Here is an 18660-nt window from a genome sequence, read left to right on the forward strand (position 1 = left end):
AGTGCCCAGAGAGGCATAACCCCCACCGCCTGACAGTGAATGGCAGAGCGGGGACTGGGGACCAGCCTTTCCCACTGGCAGCAGCGCCAGCCCAACAGAACTTTCTGCAGTGACAGAGATGTTCTAAGTTCTGGGCTGTATGATCTGGTGCCCAGCAGCCACGTGTGGCTGTGGGGGCCTCTGGGACACGGCCAGAGCTACTGAAGAGTGAAGTTTTACATGTTTGTTTCCTCTAAGTTTAAACGTGAGCAGCAAGGGAGGCTTGCCATCGGACAGCAAGGTTCCGGCCCCCAGGCACGGCAGCCTCTCGCCCAGGCAGGGCCCCGTCGGCTTTGTTTTGGTTTGAGGCCGCGGGCCCCCAGCCGCAGTGCGGTAGGGAGAGCTCACCTGGTCCTCATCGTCCCCGTCGCCGTTGGCAACAGTAACAGTTGCCACGTATGTGTTTAATCGTCCTGTTGGAGCCACAAGGCTGCCAGGCGCTCTGGGGTGGCAGGTCGTGCTGGATTCTTGGGGCCACTCCCCAATGGTCATCAGGAGTTGGGAAGTGAGGCCAGTACCGTCCTCTGCTCAGCAGGGCCAGCTGCTCGGCGGCCCGGGCCGCATCCGTCTCGGGGAACACTTGCTTTCTCCCGGATCGCAGCTCAGAGCTCGGGGACCCACAGCCCGGGGTCTCCCTGGTGACCTGTCGGGGTGCTGGCCTGGCCAAGAATAATCAGGAAAGGTCTGCACCTCTTGGAGCAGCAGCTCTGGGGGCCTTGGCTCTCTGAAGCTTCCAGGCCCCTGGCAGAGGATCTGCAGGAACTCAGTGGAGGACCGGGGCACCTTCTTTCCAGGCCACAAGCAAAAGCAAAGGAGTGGCCCCTTCTCCAGGGAACTGCCAGGCAGCTGGGAGCATGGGGGAACATGCCAGGCATCCCCCAAGTGCCGCGCATGTCAGCTGGCCGGAGCCCCCGCCCCTCCCCTGGGCTCCGTGCTGCAGAGAGTCCTCAGCGGCCGTGGAAGCGCCCGGGAGCCGGCTGGCTGCTGTTTACAGCTCTTTGGCCGCTCTAATGTGGGATGCTGAGCTGCTCTGTTCTGGGAAGCAGGGCGCCATCCTCCTCTCTGCACAGTCACTAGGGATGAAGCAGGAGCTCGTCCAAGAGCCACCAGGAGGGCTTGCCGTCCACAGACACGAGGCCTCTCCCCGGTGGGGAGCCCCCATCCTCCGTGCTGCCGGCTCTCACAGGGGTCCTGCCAAGAAGATGGAGGGCAGGGCCAGAGGAAGCAACGCTCGCTGCCCCCGCCTCTGACTACAGTCACCCCCCGCCACCCCAGGCAACCTCCGAAGGGCCAGGCTGGGTCCCTGGGGCCCCCACCGGGAACCAGAAGCCCTCGGCCACCTGGGGAGCCTGAGGTTTCTGAGCCTGCACTCTGGACAGTCTCAGGGAGGCCGCAGGGCTGTGCCCTGTGGCCTAGGTCACCGCACACCCATGGGGCTGCGACCCTTATTAGGGCAGCCACTAGGTATCAGAGCATCTTACCACGGGGTGTCCCCGCAGAGGCGTTCATGGACTAGCGCTTTTTCCAGTGCACCCAGCGAGTGAGTGATGAGCCAAGGCCTGTCTGGCAGCAAAGCCTGTGTTCTTGGCCCCAGCCGTGTGTCTGCAGCCTGGGGTCCCTGCTCCCAGGGGAGGGTGGCCGAGGTCAGGCAGGAAGAGCCCCCCAACCCCCGCGGGAGTGGGCAGGGTACGGTAAGGCAGCAACCTGTCTCCTTGCCCCACAGGCTGGGGGCCCTGCCCACCCTCCCTGGACGCGCAGGGAAGGGGTCCTCTCCCAGCGCGTGTCCTGCAGGCCCAGGCCAGGCCAGGCCAGGCCGCCCAGCCACCGCTTCTTGTGGTTTCTGCAGGTCCACTATCCGACGTCCAGCAGAAGTCGCTGAGCTTCCTGGAGTCCCTGAAGGTGTGTAATCTTTAGGCCGCTTCTGTTTGGGGGTCCACCGGGAGCAGCTTTCACCCCCTGAGGCTGAGTGGCAGGGGCCCCAGAGTTGAGATGGAGGGAGGGGAGCCTGGAGCAGGAAGGAAGGCCAAGGCCCCGGCCGGGCCGAGGCGGGGAGGCTGCGGGCTGGGGAGCAGGGTGGTGGGCTGCACGGAGTGGTCCTCCCGGGGGGACGCTCTGTAAGGGTCCAGTCCTTGGAGGTGACACTGCCTGCCCTCTGAGGCGGGGGCCTTGCCAGGGAGTGGGGGCAGCAGGCGGGGGCCCCGGGGAGTCCTGAGGCTGCTCCTCTCCTCCCTGCAGCCGGACTGGCGAGAGCAGGGGCAGGCGCTGGCCCTCCTTAGGCGACAGGCGGAGCTGGAGGTCTGGGAGACGCAGAAGGCCCTGGGGGAGCTGCTGTCCAGACCCAGGCTGGAGGTCAGCAGGCCAGCCTGCCCCCTGCGGCCCGGCCCAGCCTAGGAAACGCTGGTGGGAAGCGTGGGTCGGGTCAGCTTGGGGAAGGGGGCTGTGGGTCCCGCCAGGCCGAGGGCCTCCGAGTGCAGCTGCCCTCAGGGTAGGCCCTTTGCTCTTCCTGGGACCCCGCCTGGTCCACCCTCCACAACACCCGCCTCCTTCCTGTCCTCACAGCAGCTGAGGGAGGAGCACTCGACCCAGGCCAGGCCAGGGGCAGCCTTGGAGCTGGAGCGACCGCAGGTGCGTGTGGATCTGGAGGCGAGGACGTCTCAGAGTGCCGCGGCAGCCAGACCCAGGTGTGGCCTCCTCCCAGCGTACGATGGGGCCGGGTAGGGGTCTTGGGCCACATGGCTCACAGTCTGCAGCGCTCTCTCACCTGGCAGCTCACAGCCACTCCCAGGCCAAGATGTGGCCGCGCCCTCCCTGAGTCCCCAGGACGGAAAGAAGAGTTGGGCGGATGCGTCAGCTCACGCGGGTGAGTGGTCTCAGAACCGACCCTCCAGCCACCCAGACAGCACAGCTTGTGCCCCGTGTGGGCCCCAAGGGGGCGGCTGGGTCAGGTGCCCAACAGAGGGGCCGGGGAGGGGGCGACCCGCCCATGGCCTCACGGGCCGGTGGAACTGGGGTTTGAAAGTATTCCGGTGGTCATGCATGGATGTGAGAGCTGGACTCTAAAGACAGCTGAGTGCCGAAGAATGGATGCTTTTGAACAGTGGTGTTGGAGAAGACTCTTGAGAGTCCCTTGGACTGCAAGGAGGTCCAACCAGTCCATCCTAAAGGAAATCAGTCCTGAATATTCACTGGAAAGACTGATGCTGAAGCTCCAATCCTTTGGCCATCTGATGCGAAGAACCGACTCATTGGAAAAGACCCTGATGCTGGGAAAGATTGAAGGCGGGAGGAAAGGGGGATGACAGAGGATGAGATGGTTGGATGCCATCACCAACTCGATGGACATGAGTTTGAGTAAACTCCGAGAGTTGGTGATGGACAGGGAGGCCTGGTGTGCTGCAGTCCATGGGGTCGCAAAGGGTCGGACACGACTGAGGACTCAGCTGAACTGACTGATGCCACAACACACCATCAGGTATCACTGCCTCCTGCTCGTTAGGGCAAGCAGGGAGCCAGGGAGCCAGTTAGCAGACACATCACCCCCACCCACCCAAACCGGGGGGCAGTGAGCCTGGACTACAACAAGAAAGCTTTCGCTTAGATGCTGAGTGAAACAACCCAACAGCGCGGGGCGTGGCCAAGTAAGGAGGCGTGGTGGGCGGGTCGTCCAGCCCTGTCTGTCCTGCTCTGGTCACCTTCAGGGTGACTGTCACCCTCCCACTGAAATCCTGAATACAGCCCATCTCTGTCCCTTGGGGAACAGGAAAGCCCACACCCTTCCCAGGTCTGCCAATATGCCCACCTCTGTCCCTCTGAGTGGTCACTCCTTGAGGCCTCTCAGGTGCTGGCCCCGTGCATATCCAGTTGGATACTGGATCCTGTGTTGGCAAACAGAGTTCCCTGTGTACAGGCTGCAGGGATAGCCCAGCACAACCTCTGGGAGTTTGAGCTGTGGCTGGGCTGGTGGCGGCAGACTGACCATGCTCCCTGGTGGCATATGATGGACTTATTTGCTCCTATGATGGACTTATGGTTTAATTTCCTCATGGTTAGTTCAGTTCAGTCACTCAGTCGTGTCTGACCCTTTGCAACCCCATGGACTGCAGCATGCCAGACCTCCCTGTCCATCACCAACTCCTGGAGTTTACTCAAACTCACGTCCATCAAGTCAGTGATGCCATCCAACCATCTCATCCTCTATCATCCCCTTCTCCTCCTGCCCCCAATCCCTCCCAGCATCAGAGTCTTTTCCAATGAGTCAACTCTTCGCATGAGGTGGCCAAAGTACTGGAGTTTCAACTTTAGCATCATTCCTTCCAAAGAACACCCAGGACTGATCTCCTTCAGAATGGACTGGTTGGATCTCCTTGCAGTCCAAGGGACTCTCAAGAGTCTTCTCCACTACAGTTCAAAATAATCAATTCTTCAGTGCTCAGCTTTCTTTATAGTCCAACTCTGACATCCATACATGACCGCAGGAAAAACCATAGCTTTGACTAGACGGACCTGAGCCCAAATATGTAGAGATGTGGATCTATCTTGGTGGATGTTCCGTGAGCTCTTGAAAAGAAGCCCTGGTGTTGAGAACATCATCATTTGGGATTACCCTGGCCCTTGGTGGACCCACCCCTTTAAAACTCCGCCCTCACGGGACAGCCCTCTGTCCCCAGCGACCCGCGCTGCTCCGCGGCCTGCTGTGTCTGATCCAGCCACTCCTGCGTCCCCACAGCTAGCATCAGACAGTCCAGCCGGTCTGTCCTCTCCATCCTCCCACTTGTAACGAACGTGTGTTTTCCTATTTCAAGTGTGTTTCTTGGAGGCAGCCCGTAGGTGGATCTTGCTCTTTTGTCTTATTATACAATCCAGCAATCTCTGCCTTTCACCTGGAGTGCTTAGCTATTTCCATTGAACAGAATTATCATTACTGTTAGAGTTTTTAAAGAATTTTTTTAATGTGGGCCATTTTTTAAAGTCTTTATTGAATTTGTTGCAATATTGTTTTTCCTTTGTTTCTGGAGTTTTGGTCACAAAGGCCTGTGGGAGGGATTGAAACCGCGTCCCCTGCATTGGAAGGAAAAGTTTTTTTTGTTGTTGTTTTGTTCCTTTCTCTTTTTTGTTTAGATTTTTTTTTTTTTTTGGAAGGCAAAATCTTAACCACTGGATGGCCAGGGAAGTCTCAATGTTGTTAGGTTTTGAGTCTATCATCCTGCTATTTTCTTTTGTCTCAGCTGGCCTTTTCTCCTTTCTTTTTCTGCGTTCTTTTGGGTCAAACAAGTATTTTTCTATCATTCGATTTTCTCTCTGTTGTTGGCTTCTGAGCTGTAATTGGCTTCAGTGGTTGATCTGGGATTTACAACAGCGCCTCTGGTGTATCTGCACGTGACATTCCACCGGCTCACCCAGAACAGGAGGACCTTACAGCCCTCCATTGCTTCTCTTCTGGACTTTAGGCCACAGTAGTCATGCATTTTACTTTATAACTCCACAATACATTGTTATGTTTGTAAACACTCAAGAAACTTTTAAATTTTATGTATCTATGTATCTACACAGACATACACACGTATGTATACCCGTATGTGTATATATGTGTGTATGTATACATCAGTTCAGTTCAGTCGCTCAGTCGTGTCCAACTCTTTGCGACCCCATGGACTGCAGCACGCCAGGCTTCCCTGTCCATCACCAACTCCTAGAGCTTGGTGAAACTCATGTCCATTGAGTTGGTGATGCCATCCAACCATCTCATCCTCTGTCGTCCCCTTCTCCTCCCGCCTTCACTCTTTCCCAGCATCAGGGTCTTTTCCAATGAGCTGGTTCTTCGCATCAGGTGGCCATAGGATTGGAGTTTCAGCTTCAGTATCAGTCCTTCCAATGAAAATTCAGGACTAATTTCTGTATTTTCTTTTCTGATTACATTTATTCTTTGATTAAAGTCTTTTTTAGATAAAGGCAGGTCAGGGACATGACTGGGATTGGGGTGTATGTGGAGGGAAGAACCATACAGTCCTGCTCCGTTTCATGGCCTCTTGAAGATTTGGCTGAACCTTTGTGTCTGGGTGGGGAGGGTTGTGCTGTGGTGGTGGTGGTGGTAGATTAAGTTGCCCAGACACCCTAGATTGGTGAAGACTTCCTGTAAAAAAGGTCCCTGGAACCTTATATGACCAGCCATGCCTGTTTTTTGTCCTCAGAGCCTATGCAGGAAGGGAGACCAGCCCAGCGCCCCTCCCAGCTGCCTCCAGCCAGGCTCTGGGAGGAACTCAGGTTCCAGGTACAGAACCCCAGGGAAGGGACTCACAAGTGGGCCCCAGGGGAGGCACTGGCAGGAGGTAGGGGACGCAGTTCTCCGTGCCTGGGGACATCAGGCGTTGAGACCCACCCCTCCTACAGCCTGCACCCAGGGGGACTCCGCTGCAGATCCTGTGTGAAGGGAGGCTCTCCCTGCCACGGGTACCACCCACCCTTCCAGCCAACATCCGCTCAAGCCCCTTCCTCAGGGCTGGGGTGGCAGGTGACATGGTTTGGGGCAGGGCTGGCCCAGGCAGTGCTGACTGCACATGTCAGGGAGGGGCCCAGTCTTTCCTAATCCATCCAGAGCACAAGCACGTGGCCGGCTTGAGTGCAGGGCCAACAGGGCAAGGACCCCACCCTGCCTTCTTCGGGAGCCCCCAGTTGGGAGGAGGACAGTAACGTGTCCCGGGGAAGAGGGGCACGACATGGAGAACACTGGGGCGGCCAGTCCGGGAAGGCTCCCTGGAGGCCGCAGCCTCCTCCCGGGGGAGTTGGGTGCTGCTCCCACTCGGAGACACTCAGCGGTGGTGGTGACACGCCCCGGTCGGCCCGCCCCACCGCAGGGGAGCCGGACGAGGCCCCGGAGCGCGGCGCCGGTACCCTTCAGCCGCTTCACGATCCAGATGCTGGAGCAGAGCCTGCGGGAAGAGGACCTGCGCGCGCGGCACCAGGCCGCGCTGCTGCGCCTGCGCGAGAAGGCGCTGGAGGAGAAGACGCGCGCCGAGCTGGCCTGGCTGGAGCATCAGCGAGGGTGAGCGCGTGCGCGCCGCGCAGGGCCCCCGCCCCGCTCCCACTCGGTACCCCCAGGGTAAAGCGCTGCTACCTAGGGTCATGGGCGTTTGGAGAAAGTTTGATGCGACCAAAAGTACCAAAAGGTGAATACAGTGGCTTTGAAACCTCCCCTAGCCCCACATCTGCGAGATCATCTCTGCCCATTTTCCAGGCTGTCTTGGCAGATCTTGTTAAGGGAGATACACAGATAGGTATTTAAACAGCATTTGGAATAGACTGCTGCTGCTGCTGCTAAGTCGCTTCAGTCGCGTCGGACTCTGTGCGACCCCACAGACAGCAACCCACAGGCTTCCCTGTCCCTGGGATTCTCCAGGCAAGAACACTGGAGCGGGTTGCCATTTCCTTCTCCAATGCACGAAAGTAAAAAGTGAAAGTGAAGTCGCTCAGTCATGTCCAACTCTTAGCGACCCCATGGGCTGCAGCCTACCAGGCTCCTCCATCCATGGATTTTGCAGGCAAGAGTACTGTAGTGGGGTGCCATTGCCTTGGAAATCAGTCCCGAATATTCATTGGGAGGACTGATGCTGAAGCTGAAACTCCTATCCTTTGGCCACCTGACGCGAAGAACCGATTCATTGGAAAATACCCTAATGCTGGGAATGATTGAAGGCGGGAGGAGAAGGGGACAACAGAGGATGAGATGGTTGGATGGCATCACCGAATCGATATGGACATGAGTTTGAGCGAACTCCGGGAGTTGGTGATGGACAGGGAGGCCTGGTGTGCTGCACTCCGTGGGGTCGCAAAGAGTCAAACACGACTGAGCGATTGAACTGAACTGAACTGACACGCCGTTGTAACTTGAGTTTTCGTTTAAAAGTCAAGAAGCCCTCTCCCTGTCCCTGCACGAGCGTTACAACACTCAGTGCACCCAGCGCAGAGACAGCAGCCCCCTTAGCCGCCCTCTAACTGGGCCTCTGGGGCGTCTCCAGCTCCGTGCCCTGAGTCCTGAACATCCCAGAGAAGAATTCCTTAAGGTGGATTTGTGGAAGTGGAATTCATGTCAATGAGGATGCGTTTTTTACAGCTACTTGTTATTCCCATGTTGGTCTCCGAATAGCTCATTCCAGTTAAGATTACTGGTGGTTTACAGTTGTGCCAGGCTGGGGGTCTTCTATTCCATGATGACTCCCACCTTCCCAAAAGGGCCCTCTGGCTGGGCTGGGGTGCCAGCATGGGAAATACGCTGTCCTCCCTTCCTCCCTCCAGGCCCAAAGGTGGTCCTGAGGGGATGGGAAGAATGAAGTCTGGACTGGGGCCACTGGGCCCCTCGGGGCTCCCCCGCCTGCCCACGCACGGCCATCTCCTCCCGATGGCCCTGCCGTGAGAACCGGGCGTGCCAGGTCCACCTGGATGGCTCGGGCTGGCCAGGACTGTGGTTTTCCACACCCACGGGCAGGCCCCAAGGTCAGCAGTCAGTCCAGTCAAGCCATCTCCTCTGCCAGGTATCTGAACAGCATTGGCAGCTACGCGGCGCTGGTGGCCTTGGCAGAGAAGCAGCACCAGGCCCTCAGCTACCTTGAGCGGGAGCTGGTAAGGGCGGGCTCCCGGCGGGCGACCCCCAGGGGCTCCTGCTGCTCTCCGGGGGCTGGGAACGCGAGCACCCCACCACAGAACTCCTGGGTGCTTGGCACCCTCCAGGGCTGCTCAGGGCTGCAAGGGGAGCGTTCAGAGCTGGTGGGGGCAGCGCGGTGCTCTGACCATTGCAGTCTCTGTACAGTGGCCGGGCCTCTCCAAGCCTCATTAGGGGAGAACTGCAGCCGTGCGTGTTTCGATGGGGTTGTTGGAGGGCTTGGCCCAGCTAGCATGGACCTCTGACCTCAGAGGGGACTCGCAGCTTCTCTGAGTGCAGTTTCCTCATCTGGGGTCAGGGGCCACTGTGCTGCTGTCCTTTGATTTCGGTCTCCAGACAGCCCTGTGTGGAGTGGGAGCTGGATGAAGAGACTGAGGCCGGGGCCTGGCGCTTGTCTTTCCTGGGGTCCCTCAGCTGCGACGGGAGGGGTGGTGGTGGGCTTGACCTCCATCCTGTGGGACCTGTGTGGACCAGGGAGGTGGGGTGGTAGGTGTGGGGCTTCCCAGGCGGAGGGGCAGCAGGAGGAGCCCAGGAGACCGTGAGGAAGGGATGGAAGGGTTCCAGTTATCAAATGAGGCGGGGACCCTGGGGTCCCTTGTTGTGGGTGGAGACGTTGGTGGCCTCTGGGTCAGGGCCCTGCCCACTGGGGCGAGGGACCCAGCCCTGCCGAGCCTTAGTTTCTTCCTCTGACCTGGACAGGCTGTTGCCTCCCCTGGGGGGGTGCGGTCCCAGCAAGGTGGTTCTGCCAAAGGGTGGCCATCAGAGATGCAGCAGGAGCCAGGGGACAGTCAGGGATAGAGCCTGGGACCTGGCGAGTGGGAGGGCGGTGGGGGATGGCAGGGGCACAGCCGGCTTGTGCCAGCCTTGCTTGGAGGTGCCCAAGGAATGAGCACCCCAGCTTCCCTCCTGCCTCCTGCTGGAGCCAGCTGATGGCCAAACCCAAGCGACAGGGGAGGCCAAAGTGTGGGGTTGGGAGGACCTCCTGACTGAGCAGGATGAGAAGGACAGGGACATCTGCAGGGGCCAGGGGTCCCCAGTGCCAGAGCTGCCCCGCCCCATCTCCGGGTGCCAACGTGTGCTCCTCTGGTTCAGAGGGGCATCCGGTACCTGCGGACCCTTCACCTGTCCTCTCACCGGGAGAGGAAGCTGCTCCTGCAGCAGCAGAAGGACATCGTCTCCGTGCAGAGGTCCGCAGCCCTCCTGCAGCAAGAGCTTCAGGACCGGACGCGGCTGCCTCAGGTAGGCATTCTCACCCAACCTGGGGGCTTGGCTCATGGCCAGAAACGCTGCTTACTGGCCGCTTCCTGGGCACGTGCAAGTCCTGTGTAAAACACCCGTGATCCAGGGTGGGAAGGGATTCGGAAGGGTCGGGCGGGAGGGGCAGCAGCTGCTACGGGGGCCAACGGGACTTTCCTGGCCTGGGCTGCCTGGCTGGGCCCGGAGGAGGAACCAGACTCCCCGGGGTTGGAAAGTGCTCTGGCCCGGACGTGGGGAGCTTAGTGAGCAGGGTTGGGGCAGTGTGGAGGAGGCTGGTGGGGCTGAGGTGGGGGCGAGGCAGGAAGGAGGGAGAGGCCCAGGCCCCTTGAGAGGCCGGCCCCTCGGGAGCTGAGTGGTGGTGTGTCCTTGCTCCTGCGGCCTGTCCCCACATCACAGGGAGAAGGAAGGCGGTGAGGACAAGCTCAGGCGCCTGTCCCCAGGCCGAGCGTTTCTCCCGCAGGTTGGGGATGGCGACTGTCTCACCGGCGGGCGGCGGAGGGTGGTGGACTGGGTTCTGCGGAGCAGCTGGGGTAGTTTAGCAGTCACCCCAGTCATCCCAGGCCAGCCCGCAGGAGAGGGGCCCAGGGCTGCCGCATTCCACAGCCGCCACCTCTGTGGGTTCCAGCCCGGCGACCCGGGCAGCCCCAGGCAAGGGCTCCCCCAGCTCTGGGCCTCTTGTCTGCACCTGTTGGGGGCTGTTAGCAACGGACCCTGGGGCTCCCGCGAGTTGAGGACCCCTGTTTCAGCCAGCCCGCTGCTGCCTCACGGGAGCCGGCTGCCTGCCGAGCCGCTGGCCGCCCTGCCGTGGTGGCTGCTACATGAAGCCGCCTCCTGCTTATCCTAAGGGGAGATGGACCAGCTCCCTCTGTGCTGTTTCTCTTAGAGTTCCAGCCCCGAAGTCAAGGCCAGGCGGGAGGAGGGCACCGAGACAAGCCCCCAGCAGCCGGAGGGGCCGGGCCAGGGCTCCTCACATGCCTGGCACACGCCTGGCAGCCCCCTCGGCCAGTACCCTCAGAGGAGCGAGAGCCCGCCAGTCCCACAGTGAGTCTTCATGGGCAGCCCTGGCCCTGGCACTTGCCATTAAAAGCCTTGCCTGCTGGGTGGCCGTGGTGTCACAGCTGCTGGGCCCTGCGCACCTGGCCACAGGGAGGAGAGGCGGGGATGCTCGGGGACTGGGAGGGGGGTCCTGCCCCACCAGCTGGCCCACGGGGCTGGCAGCTGAGGCCAGAACCTCCCTGGCCCGCTGGGAGAAGCCTGGCCCTCTGGAAGGAGCGCAGGGATTCCGGCTCATTCCCAGCTGGGCCACTGGCCGGGGCGTGTCCTCCCGCTCGTCTGCTGAATGGGGAAGGGGTGCCACCATCCCCAGGGCTGCGGTGGGGCACAGTGACACAGGGCACGTGGGCCTTCCTGGGTGGCTGGTGTGTGCCTGGGACCCCCTAGCTGCCAGGCACCCCCTTTCGAGGCTGGCACGGGCTGTTCCCCCAGTCGGGGCAGCTTGGCCTTTTCTGAAAGCCTGGATGCGGGGCCACTGGCCTCAGCTTGCAGCTGAAGGCTCCCGGGGTCGAGTCGTCAGGGGCAGGGGCCAGAGTCCTGGCTGTGGGTGGAAGCAGAGTGTCCTGATGACCCCGCACTGGGACCCCTCCTCCTCTTCTGTCTTCATTCAAGTGGCCCTTTAGAGTCCACGAGGCCCCCTTTCCTCCTAGCCAGCTCCCAGCTCCTCCCCCGAGGGCTGGCGGCCCGCGAGGCTCTAACCTCAGCGCCTCCCACCCAAAGCCGCAACCTGGGGGTGAGGCTGCAGAGGTGACCCCCAACCCTGGGAAGCAGCTGGCCCCTCAAGAGTGGCCTTCTCAGAACCCCTGCCTGCCCTTGGGGGCGCCTCTGCTGTCCAGCGGCCCCTTCCAGCAGCGGGGCACATTTTCATGCCTCTCCCAGGAAAGGGGGTCATCGCACACTCGGCCCCGGGCCCGAGCTCAACTCTGGGCCCTCTGAGAGCGCTTTTCACGTGCTGATCTATGGTTCACCTGACTCTTGATCGCCCAGCCCAGGAACCTCTGACAGGCCTCCTGGCTGACCGGACCCTCTTGGTACCAGGAATTTGTTTATGGAGCTGGGGCTGGCTGCTCACTCCGAGGGTGGGGGGTGCGTCCTGGAATCGAGCCCTTGCGGGGCGCGTGGCTCCTCATCACACCAGCGATGCAAGTCAGAAGCCAGAGAAGAGCTGTGTCTGCGAGAGAGGCTTCAGAGGCCTGGAGCCTCCCTGGGGGGTCCCGCCACGTGGAGGGACCGCTTCGTACTTTCCTTCCCTCAAGAGAAGCTCAGCAGAGCGCTGAGCTGCTCAGGGCCAGGGCGCATCCCTGATCCGGGGCCTGTGGGGGCCCTCGATGCCCTGGCTGGGGGCTCCGGGCTGAGACCCATGTGTACTGGGGAGGGCTGGGAGGGACGGGATGTCTTTAGGGAGGCAGGGGGCGGGGCCTTCCATTCTGGCCAGTTCGGCCAGGTTCTGGGCCGGGCACAGCCCCTCCCCGTCCTTTGCATCCTTGCTCTAGGGTGGGCCGGGCCCTGCATCTGGACACACTGGTGCAGACAGGTGCCTGCTACTTCTTGCCCCGCAGGTCAGAGCTCTAGCCCCCCGAGATGTCTCCTGCTTCAAAAGCCCGAGAACCGGTTTCTCGGCTAAGACAGCCCTCTGACCCCGCTCCCCAGCCCACACCCCCCCATGGGTGTCAATCCAGGGGAGGGGGACGCTCAGGGCCGCCCTGGGGGAGCAGCAAGCTGTGCCCAGTCGCAGCGAGTGCCTGGGAAGAAAGGGAACAGAAGGAACTCCCTGCTGCCCCTGAGAGCGGGAGAATGTTCTAGAGCAAGGCTCCCCGTGGGCATGACCTCAAACCCAGACGGGACCGGGAAGCCTGGCAGTCCTGTTCCCTGCCCCCTGCCTTGGGGCTGCGATGGGGGTGCTTTTCCTGCCGTCCGTGTGCCCGGAGCTCAGGTGGGACCCAGGCACGTTGAGTGCTGCCCTCGGGCTGGGGGGTCGGGCTCCACACAGACGTCCCGAGGGAACAGGGGCATAGACAGAGTCCCCCTCCCCGCACGTCCCCCGCCACCCCCAGCAGCGGCCCCGTTTAGGGGTGCAGGTCCTGCTCGAGAAGCTGCCCGGGCAGGGAGGGGCCAGGGCCTGTCTTCCTTCACCCGGTGCTGACCGCTTGGCCACTGCACGCAGCTGTCCCCTGGATGTGAGGTGGTGTTGCACTGGTGGAATGTTCTGGTCAGGGCTGGCCCCCTGGGAGTGGAGGGCAGCCGGGTGAGCAGTCACCCCACCCTGCACTGCCTTGCAGCCTGCTCAGCGAGCCGCAGGATGGGACACCCCCTCCAGCAGCTTCGGCTGCGGATGGTCACCCGTGTCCTCCGACGCTGGCGTGGGACAAGGATGCACCTGCAGTGGCCGGCCGACCTGATGCCAGAGGCCAACCCCCAGAGAGCCACGGCCGCACGAGCCAAGGTAACCGGGTGGGGTGGCAGTGGTGGCAGCTGAGGACAGACGCCACCCCCTCGGGGGCCCTGGCAACTCATGCCCGCTTCGGGCTTGCGGCCGGCTCAGGGTCAGACACACGTGTGTCCTGCTGGGCCTGGCTGGAGCTGTGTGCTGGGGGCGACCCGGCCTCCCTGTCCCTGAGTCTGGGCACTCAGGAGGGCTGCCCTTCCAGATGGCGGGGCCTGGCCGGGGTGGGAAAGGCCACGCAGACTGGCCGCTCCTCCTCCTGATGACGCGACGACTCAGAGCAGCCAGCCGGGCTACGGACGGTCGCCAGGCTGGTCCCCAGAACCTCAGACCTGCCCGAGGACACCCCAGGACACGCTGCCCGGCTGAGTCTAGATGTTTGTGATGCTGCCTCCACCAAGGGTGTGAGGAAGGCTCCTCCAGGCCGGCCCTGGGCTCAGGGCTGGGCAGGCTCTTGGATCACTCAGGCCTCCAGGCAGGGGACCTGTGCAGACAGGGAGCTGGACGTGCCCCCAGACTGTCCCCATCTCCCGTGCTGTACCCCACCCCAGCCCACAGACACCCTGGGGAGCCCCTAGAGCAGCTGGTGTGGCCCCCCGCCTGGCAGGGTGCCCCAACCGGCTCCTCCCCAGCCCCTCTGTGCAGTGAGGGGCCTGTGGCCTGACAAATTACCCAACATCAGTGGCTTAAAAGGACAGAAACTTCCTGTCTCTCAGTTCTGGAAGCCACAAGCCTGAAATCCCCCATCTTTTCCAGTTTCGGGGGCCTCCAGGCCTCCTTCGCTGTGGCCTGTCTGCATCTGCAAAGACCCTAGTTTCACATAAGGGTTTGCAGGCGCTGAGAGTTAAGACTTGGACCTGCCTCTTAAAGGGACAGCCTGCCCTCCACCCCATCCCCTAAAAAGCCCTGCTTGCTGATTTCTCTGCACTCTCCAGGCAGCGATGCTAATGCAGAGGAGGTTCTATAAGCAGACAAGAAGGGGTGAGGGGATGGAGGGCGAATGCAGGGGGGCTCCGAGGCCCTGCTCACTGAGCTCCTCCGGCCCCCCAGGGTCACCCTGGAGAATGTCTCGGAACCCCAGGGTGCCCTGGAACTCCGTCTGGGAAGCACGGGGAGTGCTGAGGGGCCTGTGCAAAGAGACATGCTGGGCAAGTGAAGGAGAAGAAGGCGAGGAGGGGCTAGGAGCGTGGCACTGGGGCCCCAGGGGAACAGTGGGGCCTGGGCGTTTGTGGGACTGGTCTCTGAAGACGGAGGGGCAGGAGGACTGGAGCATCTGTGAGACCCTTCCTCGGAGACCAGCTCTGCTTGCTCTGCAGGTCTGGGGGCTCCCCCACACTCTGGAGGGTTCTCTACAGGTTCTGGGGCTCCCCTCAAGTACTGATGGCTCTCCCCAAGTTCTTGGAGGTCCCCTCGAGCACTGAGAGCTCTCCCCAGGTTCTTGGGGGTCCCCTTGAGTACTGAGAGCTCTCCCCAAGTTCTTGGGGGTCTCCTCAAGTACTGAGGGCTCTCCCTAGGTTCTGGAGGTTCCCCTTGAGTACTGAGGGCTCTCCCCAGGTTCTGGGGACTCCCCTTGAGTACTGAGGGCTCTCCCTAAGTTCTTGGGGCTCCTCTTGAGTACTGAGGGCTCTCCCCAGGTTCTGGGGACTCCCCTTGAGTACTGAGGGCTCTCCCTAAGTTCTTGGGGCTCCTCTTGAGTACTGAGGGCTCTCCCCAGGTTCTGGGGACTCCCCTTGAGTACTGAGGGCTCTCCCCAAGTTCTTGGGGCTCCCCTTGAGTACTGAGGGCTCTCTCCAAGTTCTTGGGGGTTCCCTCAAGCGCTGAGGGCTCTCCTCAGGTTCTTGGGCTCCCCTAGCTCTGGAGGGCCCTGCCTGAGGCCGGTGGAAGCCACAGTGTATGGGTTTGTATGTCTTTTAGAGCCAAGGGGGCAGCCTGGTGTCCCTCTGCCGGGCCTTCTGCAGGCGACCTCCCTGGACACAGGACGGCCACCAGGCCCAGCCTTTCCTGTATGCAACCCCCCAGAAAGCCCTTTCACCTCTTTGCCCACTTGGGGGGACCGCCCCTGTTCTTCCCACCTGCACCTGATCTTGGTGGGGCCCCGGGCTCAGTTCCTGTCCTGATGGGTGGTCCTCAGCGCCCTCCCTGCAGGTGGCTCCTGCGGAATGGCTGTCTCCTGTCCCCCCGTGTAGACACAGGCGGGCGACATGGAGGGGAGCCTCCCTGCTGCTCAGATCTGGTTCCTGCCGGTGAAGGAGCCGCCTCCGGGTAAGTCCTCCCTTGCGTGAGACTTGCCAGAAGCTCCCCCAACTCGGTGTGTCCCCCACAAGGCGGTGCCAGCCCCCAGACAAGGACAGGGAGGCCTGGGGGAGACCACTCGAAGCCTGGCACAGGTGGGAGACACCCCCGCTCTACGCTTCTTGGGGCGGCATGGCCCCTTTCCTGCTGAAAGGGGAAGCTCTAGCCTGCTCTGCTTGTTGTAGTCCCAACTTGGTTTATCTGGTACAGACCTTTAGTGACGTGGGAACCGGCGTGCCGGAAGTGTCTTCTTAGCTAAAGAGAGCTTTTTGCACGCACCAATTTCCAGGGTGGAGCAGACTCATTCATGGCTCTGGGGAGCCCCAATGGTGTGTTGGGGACAGCAGGCTGGACAGCCCAGAGGGGGGTGCCCTGGGGCCCTGCCTTGTCTCAATGCCTGGGTGCCACCTCGGAACTCTCCTTTCAGGCCTGAGTCCATGCCTCAGGCTCAGAAGCCCCTCTCAATAGCCACCCTCGGGAGCAGCAGATGTTGTTTAGACCAGCCAGTGTGTGTAGGGGGCTCCCTGTGGTCTGGCCTGGGAGAGCGTCCTCAGGACAGATCAGGGCGGATGGAAGGGGGATGGAACCACTCTGGGGCATTGGACTGCCTGGAGAGCTCGTGGCGGGGGTCCAGGGCTGGCGCTGACTCTGTCTGACCTGGCACTGAGCCTGCCCAGGCTCCCTGGGTGATGCCCCATCACAGTCCTTCAGCTCAACCCACACAGCACCTTGCCCTTGTGGCTTCCCGGAGGCTCAGTGGTGAAGAATCCACCTGCCAAGAGGAGACGCAAGTTTAATCCCTGGGTCGGGAAGATCCCCTGGAGAAGGAAATGGCAACCCACTCCAGTGTTCTTGCCTGGGAAATCCCACGGGCAGAGGAGCCTGGGAAATCCCACGGACAAAAGGGAGGCGTTCCCGTCGGTGGAGCTTCCACACATCTAAGCTTCAGCCAAAGAGCTCTGGTCCCCTCGGGCCTGTGGCTTTGGGACCGACATGGATCCCCGGGCCTTGCTGTCCCTGCCGGGTCCCAGCGTGGAGTGAACGTGTAGGAAGATGGTAATTCCCTGGGACTTCTTGGCAGAGACGCCACTGCAGCACCCCGTCCCCACTTTGCCGACCTTGCAGCTGTGCGGTGGTGACCTTGACACATTCCACACCTCCTCTCTCCCCGCCGGCCCAGCCCCCAAAGAGTGGACGAGGAAAAGAGCAGCTGGGCAGACGGTCTGCAAGCTCCACCCAAAACCACCATAAAGAGGGCTTTAAAATCTACATTGTAAACGCTGTCTCTAAAGTTCTTTCTGAGTCTTCACATCCGTAACTATCCAACAAGAGGGTAATTTTAGGAGTAGCTAACCATGTATTTTTCTGTTCTCACTCTAACCGAACACAAGCAGGTGTGGTGGCTGTTTGGGACGCTAAGGCTGTTTGCACGGGGCTTCGGCGTTCTGGGACCCTGTGCCCGCTGTGTCCTCTGCCTTCTGTGCCCGTAATGCTGATGGTCTCCGTGCTCCCTAGGAGACCCCCAGACCAGCCCCAGCCCCCGGCCAACAGAGGAAAAGGCCCAGGCTCTGACAGGAAGCCTAGCATCAAGCTTCCAAGGCCAGAGTCAACCCTCCCTGAGCGCAGGGCCTCCCCACAGCCCCCAGGAAGCCCATGTGAGTCTGGGCCTGGCCCTGTGCTGTCTGCGGGCTGGGCGGGGGCCCTCCTGCGTGGCTTTGGTGCGGGGACCCCTCGTCCATCGGACACAAGCTGTTGATGGGTGGGACCTCTGAGCTTTCTCGGGGATATCTCGTCTGCTGACAGGTCTTCAGAGCCCACTGGGAGGAGGGATATCTGATGGGTGGATCTTCGTGGCCCTCTTCGGGGGATGGCCTTTGTTCCTTACTGTGGTCACAAGAACACAGGGGCTCTGTCCACAGCTAAGGGACACAGCCTGAGGTCGAGCAGAGGCGGCCCCACCCTGACCGTGGCGTTTCTCCAAACTGTTTCCAGCAGGTGGCTGAAGGCGGCGGGCGTCTGGCAGGGCCGGAACCGGGGCTGGACTTTGCCAGCAGCTCTGCGGAGGGGCCTGCGGCGATGGAGGCTGCTCAGAGCTGCTCAGGAGAGCAGAGGTGTGGGGTCCTGGAGGGTGGCTCGGGCTGGGGGGGCACCCTGGGGCCTGGAGACAGTTTGGCCAGAGCATCCTGCCCTCTTGCTGGGAGACACTCACCTGCTCCTGGTGCCCTTCATGCTGGGCGGGGGCCTCCATGCGCCCCAGCCCACCCACATGCCCTCTTGAGTCTGACCCCCATCTTAGGAAACAAAGACACCCCCTGGTATGTCGGCCCAGGATACGGGGTGGGGCAGCTGTGGGGGTTCCTCGAGGGAGTGCTGCCTCTGGGTCTCTCCGATGGTGACTCCCAGCTGCCTGATCCAGGGGGCACTGAGGCCAGAAGCCCCTGAAGACAGACCTTGCTGGGGGAGTGCTGGCCTCTTCCCCTGGGGGACAGACAGCTGGCAGGAAGGTGTTTTAAGCATCCGCGGTGGCTGAAGGCCCCCTGCGGAGACTCTGGGCCTGAGGGGGAAGGTTGGAAGATGGGGCTCCCTCTGGGGGCACCCTAAGACTTCACGCTGTTTGCAGGGTAGAGACCTGTCAGCAGGAGAACCCCCACGCCCCTTTCTCCTGCCCAGAAGCTGCCCCGCTGACCATGTCTCCAGGTGATGCTCCCACCCCTTCAAGGGCCCCCCCCTTGCGTGAGGCCCAGGTAATGGACCAGTTTTCCAGTCAGAGCCAGCCCACTCCCACAGCCCCTGCCCTCCCCACCGCCTGGGCATTCTGTCTCCGCCTAGGGTCTTCTGCTTTTGATCCTTCGGCTTGGGGGCCGTGGGATGTGGGTTGTATCCTTCCCAGGGTTGGTGGAACGTCCTCAGCGTAGAGGTGGTG

General features: G+C 61.4%; 1 protein-coding gene across 1 annotated transcript in view; it reads left to right on the forward strand.

The window, feature by feature from the left end:
* Nucleotides 1-18660, forward strand: part of CCDC187 (coiled-coil domain containing 187) — a 46796-nt gene that overhangs the window by 23043 nt on the left and 5093 nt on the right. The window contains 15 exon segments of the mRNA XM_070380084.1: nt 1886-1938; nt 2275-2388; nt 2599-2720; nt 2808-2899; nt 6228-6307; nt 6891-7078; nt 8565-8652; nt 9785-9931; nt 10833-10990; nt 13282-13445; nt 15360-15448; nt 15632-15707; nt 17253-17392; nt 17730-17848; nt 18358-18434. Coding sequence (XP_070236185.1) covers nt 1886-1938; nt 2275-2388; nt 2599-2720; nt 2808-2899; nt 6228-6307; nt 6891-7078; nt 8565-8652; nt 9785-9931; nt 10833-10990; nt 13282-13445; nt 15360-15448; nt 15632-15707; nt 17253-17392; nt 17730-17848; nt 18358-18434 — 1707 coding nt within the window.

This window comes from Bos mutus, chromosome 11 (assembly GCF_027580195.1).
Source record: "Bos mutus isolate GX-2022 chromosome 11, NWIPB_WYAK_1.1, whole genome shotgun sequence".
In the NCBI taxonomy this organism is placed as follows: Eukaryota; Metazoa; Chordata; class Mammalia; order Artiodactyla; family Bovidae; genus Bos; species Bos mutus.